The sequence below is a fragment of the Acomys minous genome (assembly GCF_964271855.1).
Source record: "Acomys minous genome assembly, chromosome: 5".
NCBI classification, from domain to species: domain Eukaryota; kingdom Metazoa; phylum Chordata; class Mammalia; order Rodentia; family Muridae; genus Acomys; species Acomys minous.
The window spans coordinates 99096571-99103399 of record NC_140494.1 but is presented as its reverse complement, the minus strand read 5'-3'; the positions used below and the strand labels follow the sequence as shown (position 1 = coordinate 99103399).

Here is a 6829-nt window from a genome sequence, read left to right as displayed (position 1 = left end):
TACCAAAATCCTATAAGTAGTCAGATTTTAAAAATAGGTTAAAAGGTGGTTTTCATTAAATCTACTGATATTATCATGAGCATAACTATAATTATAAACATTGCTTTTCTTTATCAAAATCTCCTCCTGCTAAAGGTTTTCCTCAGGGCCACTTTAACATCTTTGTTTCTCAAACTATAGATTAAGGGGTTCATCATAGGAACCAATATGGTATAAAAAATAGAAGACCTTTTCCCCTGATCCATAGACCCAGCTGAGGAGGGTTGAAGATACATAAATGCACCTGAACCAAAAAACAGAGAAACAGCAATTATGTGTGAGCTGCAGGTGCTGAAGGCTTTCGATCTGCCCTCAGTGGATTTCATTTGAAAGATGTTAAAGAGGATAAAGCCATAAGAAGTAAAAATGATGACACTGGGCACAATGATATCTATCCCACCTACAATAAGTATCTCAATCTCATTGGCATAAGTGTTGGTGCAGGAAAGCTGCAGCAAAGGGAGCAGGTCACAGAAATAATGATTGATTGTCCTCCTGACACAAAAGGTCAGTCTAAGCATCCATCCAGTGTGGATCATGGCACCACAAAATCCCATTAAGTATGAACCAAGCATAAGATAGGAGCACACCTTGGGGGACATAGTAATGTTATACAAGAGTGGATTGCATATGGCCACATAACGATCGTAGGCCATTGATGTCAGAACACAACACTCACTAACAGCAAAAAAACAGAAGAAATACAGCTGGGTCATACATCCTATGTAGGAGATAACATTTTTCCCGACTAAGAAGCTCATCAGCATTTTAGGTGTAATTACAGAGGAATAACAGAGGTCAATAAAGGACAAGTTTAAAAGGAAAAAGTACATGGGCGTATGAAGGTGAGAATTCAGAACAATTAAAATGAACAAAGTCAAATTTCCCAGTGCTTTTGTTGTATATATTAGAAGAAAGAGTAAGAACAGGGGTAACTGGAGATCAGGATCACTTGTCAATCCCTGTAGAATGAAGTCAGTCACCAAAGAACCATTCTCCGAACCCATTCTTCCTTAGGGAGATCTGTGAACACACACAAAAATAATTGTGGCATTATAAGATCACATGTAATTATTACCATAGCTTCTCTCACACTTGCGAAGAAATACATGCTGAAAAAGCATAACAGTTACCTATTTGAACTCCCATAAATTTGCTGTTCATGCTACCATGATGTAGAGTGATATTTTCACATAATAGTGCATTAAAGTCTATGTAGTGTAAACTAATTCACAAGCATTCTAACAAAGCCATGACCATTGTTGTCACTTGTTAGTATGAGTACTCATATATCAAATGGGAGGAGGCAGGACATGAAGAGAATTCCCATGTCTCATCTCATCATTTGTCATTGCTTCAACCCTGGCCCTGAGACATGGAGAATCTGCAGCAGCCTGGACCTAACCTCATCCAGTGGTATCAGTACCAACATCGTTGTTTCAAATGTAAACTTTAGACTTATCCAAAGTCCAGGAATGGTTGGAATCCTGTGGTTTCTATATGAAAACATATTTATATATTATGATTTGATAGGTGAACCTCAGAATGGAACTAATTGACGGTGACATTATATCACTGTGTCTTATATAACTCTTAACACCTCATGATGATGTCTTTTCCAAAAAAATTCTTCTGTGAGTTTCATTTGATTTTGGAATTGCACAATATCAAATGAAAGGACACTCCTGAGATCTTATCGATTTCAGTTTAGTGAGAAACTAGTTCACAAACATAATGCCATGCAGTAAAAGGAAATATAGAACCACATTTTCAATGTGTGCAAAATAAACAGTTATATTCATAAACAGATAGTACTATATTGGTTATTGGTGTTCACGGGATTGGAAATCAAGTGAGCCTGATAAACTGCAAAATGATTCAAATGATAAATATATTTAAGAGTGGAAAATTAATGTTCAACATGTTAAAGAATTGTGTATGCTTTGCTAGCTGTATATAGGAAGAAGACATGAATAAACACCATTTGGAGAATTTTACAATTAATAGATTAATCAGAAGTTAACATATATTTGTCATTTTAGATATTGTAGCTAAATATGTTAAAGCAAAAAGGAGGACACCAACATAAAGAAATTTCAACCTACCTGGTCATGAGAGAAAAGGTTTTACTTCTTTCCTTTGCCAAGGTTGTGTTACAGGGTTACATCAGTCTCTGAAGGTTTTGAGCCATTGCATCTAAGAGGACGCAACACAAAATTAACTTTTCATATTCCCTGGAATATTGATTGATTTGCCAAAATTTATCATACGCTTTAATACTTTGAAGGGCTGATTTCTTTTTCTTCACTTACCACCAGATGAGACACTAGAGTCTTGTGTGCAGCCCTTTAGCTTAACATACTTGGCTATGAACTAGGTAGAAACTTTCTCAATGTCTTCTTGGGGCACAGGCACAGGATATAAAAAAAGACATGGGTGTTGGTGTTTGCACGCTAGACCTTGATGTTTCTTTTGTTGCTTAGAGACTTGACATTTAAGAGAGGCATGCTCTTCTCCTTAGGGGCCATACTTCAGTGCTTGAGCCAAATTGAACCCCATCTCCTAATAACTTTCATATCTTAAGGGAAATCTGTTGTGTTGCTTCCTTTTCTCATTGTTACTCCATCTTAGTGGTAACTTTTTTTAAGCCTCTATTCCCAGTATTCCTTATTACCTTATCATTTTTTAGTATGGAATACAGCAAAATGACTAAGGCATTATTCATCCTGAGAGTTCCCCCCAAATCAGCTTGCAACAGCAATTTATGGTTACTTTGTTTTGTCTTTAGTGCTTAAAATCAGTTTCAGGAATCCATTAATGTCAAGCATGAGCTCTTTCATTGAGCAGCAACAACCTTGGACCTCCAAAGTCACATTTAAAATGTTGCCTGATTGCTACATCATTTTAATATTTACTTGAAATTTTTGCAATATTATCCAGTAAAGTTCTAACATGTAGCACCTTATTAATGAGTTCAGCAATATCTATTCACATTGTAAAAAAAAAAAAAAAGCATGGAGAGTTACTGATACTGGCTGCTTAATTAATTTATGTAAATTTGTAAAATAGTAATTAGAAAAAGATCAAATCTTCAATTGTAGTCTTGTGGTGATTAAATTTTAAAAAACCCATAAAACTAGTTACAATAAATTATTGCATAATGGGAAATAGTAAAATGAAAGCTATGAATATAAATCCTTTTAGCTTTATGGAAGTGTCATCTACTGAGTCAATATTAGTTTAAAATATTATATGTCAAATATATTTTTAATCTCAAACAAAGTTTAGCTTATTTTTTCTTTTTTTTCCTTTTTTTTCTCCTTTATTAATTTATTCTTGTTCCATCTCAATGGTTATCCCATCCCTTGTATCCTCCCATTCTTCCCTCCCTCCCATTTTCCCCTTATTCCCCTCCCCTATGACTGTTCCTGAGGGGGATTACCTCCCCCTGTATATGTTCATAGGGTATCACACTATGGAATACTATTCAGCTATTAAAAACAAGGAATTCCCGAAATTTGTGGATAAATGGATTGAGCTAGAAATGATCATAATGAGTGAGTTAACCCAGAAGCAGAAAGACTCAAATGGTATATACTCATTTATATCTGCATATTAGCTTATTTTTTCTAAGACACTGCTAGACATAGGAGGCTGTGGTTAAAATGGTTTAGACTGCAGCTACTTACTGAACCTCTAATATAAGTTATTCTGTAACAAATATATTTTTGCATGGTTTTATACCTCTGAATTACCAAATTAATTTTCTGGTTATCTGAATATTCTTCATTCTTACTTTGGTTTATTTTTTGTTCCCAAAGCATTTGTGATCAAATATTAGTTCTTGTGGACCAATTTATGGGCATCCATGTTTTCTTAATTGTTCAATATACTGAGTTACACTTATTAAAACTGTTACTACTCCTTTGTAGTAGACCACAAACCAAGTGGTAAGAAGTCTGAAGAAAGAGGATTACAAGATTAAATATTGTTTGTACTATGCATATATCTCCAGAAAAAGTCTAAGGCGTAATCAAGTCCTTGTCTCAAAGCCATATGGTAGAAAATAAAAATAAAAATAGAAATTAAGCAAAAAGTTTAAATTAAATCAAGAGTTGTGAATTTATTCTTGTTTATATAAAAATAAGACATCAGACTTCCTGGACCATGATTTGTGTTTTATTATATTAAATTATCTTGAGATAGTAAATAATTATTTTTAGTAAATTTTAGTAAGATCTATTCACAGAGCCTAAGAGTACAGGTTAGTAGTATAGGCCTTGATTTGCATACATGATGCTTTGTGTATTTTTCCATAACTAAAATATAAAAAAGCTGTTGATCTATATGAAATTCATATGTCCTGATGTAGTAATACCCTCCAAAATCAAGGTTATTTTAACAAATTGTACCATATTTTTGTAACATAATAATCATAATCAATTAAAAATATTTTAATATGTGGCAAGCCATAAGGACATTGAAATATCTCTGATAAACCTAAGTTTTCCTGGCAGTATGGTGGAGAGGAGGGGTTATTAGAAGGGGAAAATGTGAGGATGACACTATGAAAAATGGACAGTGAAACATGTAAAATAAAACTGCTGACTGAACTAATCTGGGAGCTATATTTTAGGCTATGGCTTGAAAAGTACTTTGCCATTCTCAATAGGAAAGCATGATTTAGCAAAGAGCCATCATGTGAAGGATATTCCAAAGATATCTTCTTTGAGAACCAAGTATATTAGACATTTCTTACTTCTGAAATTTATAGAAAGAATTACTGTGTGCAAGTGATCTGTCACAGCCCGCGGGGCAAATCGAACCAGGGTTCGCCTGAAAGACAGAGTGGGCATTGAAAGTGGAGTACAGAGACGTAAGAAATGAGTCAAGTCTGGAAATTTCTGATCAAGACTCTCTTTAATGTGGAAGAATAAGACTTTATATAGCAAGGTCAATAGGATCTATTCTAATCACACTCTCCTTAGCCCTCATGCAAGAATACAATTCCCTGAGGATTAAGGTAGTTCCCTGCAAGAATTCCCCTATTTCTTTCAAAGTAAATAACCCAAATATAGCATAGAACACAAGACCTCTTTCAGCAAAGGTCAGCAACTTGAAGATCACAACCTGCAGCTAAGCACAGAATTTCTAACATGGCAGAATTGAGCATGGCTCCTCAAAGTCAAGTGTGGCTCTGGAATACTATAACTGAATAAAGATTGTGAAGAATCTATATAGTGACTGTTGATCCTCAGGCCAAGATCCTAGAGACTATCCAATAAATGAACTATGGGTTCAGTTGAGCAACTATGCCTCAATTAGTAAAGCACACAGAGAGAGAGAGAGAGAGAGAGAGAGAGAGAGAGAGAGAGAGAGAGAGAGAGAGAGAGAGAGAGAGAGAGAGAGAGAGAGAGACGGGGGCAGGCTATCTTGGAACAAATAGCTATAAATGAGATGTATCCATCCAATCAGTTCCCTCAGAGCTCAGAGAACTCTGCAGTAGAGGAGAAGGAAAGAGTATATGTCACGAACCCTCCAGTGGAGTCTGTGTGACAAATACTACACAGGCCTGAGGCCACAATTCCCCAAAAGGAGAGATTGTCCTGGACTGGAACTGACGTTTCTGCCAGGAGAAATTAAATCACAGCTTTTTTCTCTCATTGTGCTGGAATCTATTCTTTCTTCTTAACTTTACTTCTTCCAGTGTCAGGACATCTGAGGCATAATCACAGTCTCTAGGAGACGACCCTAACTCGGAACTGAAGCCAGGGGCTGTTAAGGGCTTGAGTAGTTCTGCTTCACTTCCTCTTATTAAAAAATGACTAAAAGTTAATCATTAGTTAATACGTTATATTATGACTTACAAAATATAGAGTATTTCAACTGACCCTGGACAAAGAGAACAATACATATTGACACCAAGACAGTAACTTAAAAGTGATGATATTTTTACTGTGTGTTATGTACCCTATATTACACTCAGACACAAATTCATTTGTGTGGTTGTATCTATTTGTCACCAACTTATCTCTGCGCACTGACGCTTCAAAAACTCATGATCCCAAGGACCTATCCCTGACTGAGCTGGTCCGTGACAAGTATAAGAACCAGGGGAGCTGGTGGACAACAGGGTGACAAGTCCCTCTAAATTCAATGAGCAAAGTTCATATGAAAGAACAAGAATAGGGCCTCTGCACAGTCAGTATGTTTATTGACAAGAAAACAGAGAGCAGCAAGTTCTGTAAAATATGAAAGTGAAATGCTTCTCTGCTATTGCTGAATATGAAAATTAGTGCAGCCATGATGGAAGTTGCTATGAAAGTTTATAAAATATAACTGTCAAATAGCCTAGCTGCATCACTCCTACCATATAGATTTCACACTCTTGATTCCTTGGTCCTAACTCAAAAAAAGGAACACATAGGGTAGTGTAAAAGAAAGGGAGATTTTGTGGCACTGTCAAGTGGGGCATTTTCATTGGTTAAGAGTGGACACTGGCAAACATGATCATTGTAGAGCATAGCATTTACAGATGAGAGTATCCAATAGTTAATGACACTGCTGTACTGGTTTGTATTTTAGGCAGATTATATTTCTCCAAAACCTTCTAAAACAATTAGCAAGATCACTTGTATTGAATTTTAAGTGATGGAACAGTGGTAGGCCCTTATTCTCCATAAGAACACTTCTGGCTAGGCAGAAATCTTATGACCTGCTCAGATGTAGTAGATAGGCAACACAGTCTCCTTGTGGGTCCCATAATATGGGGAGTAGGGACTATTTCTGA

At 35.9% G+C, this 6829-nt stretch overlaps 1 protein-coding gene across 1 annotated transcript; it reads right to left on the bottom strand.

Annotated features, from left to right (window-relative positions):
• Positions 1-2163, bottom strand: LOC311598280 (olfactory receptor 8B8-like). The gene is made up of 2 exons (XM_084783311.1): positions 2145-2163; positions 1-1062 (listed from the first exon to the last, which is right to left on the bottom strand). The coding sequence occupies exon 2, from the start codon at positions 1044-1046 to the stop codon at positions 114-116; it is 933 nt and encodes a 310-aa protein (XP_084639437.1). The 5' UTR covers positions 1047-1062; positions 2145-2163; the 3' UTR covers positions 1-113.
• Between the last annotated feature and the right edge of the window lie 4666 nt (positions 2164-6829).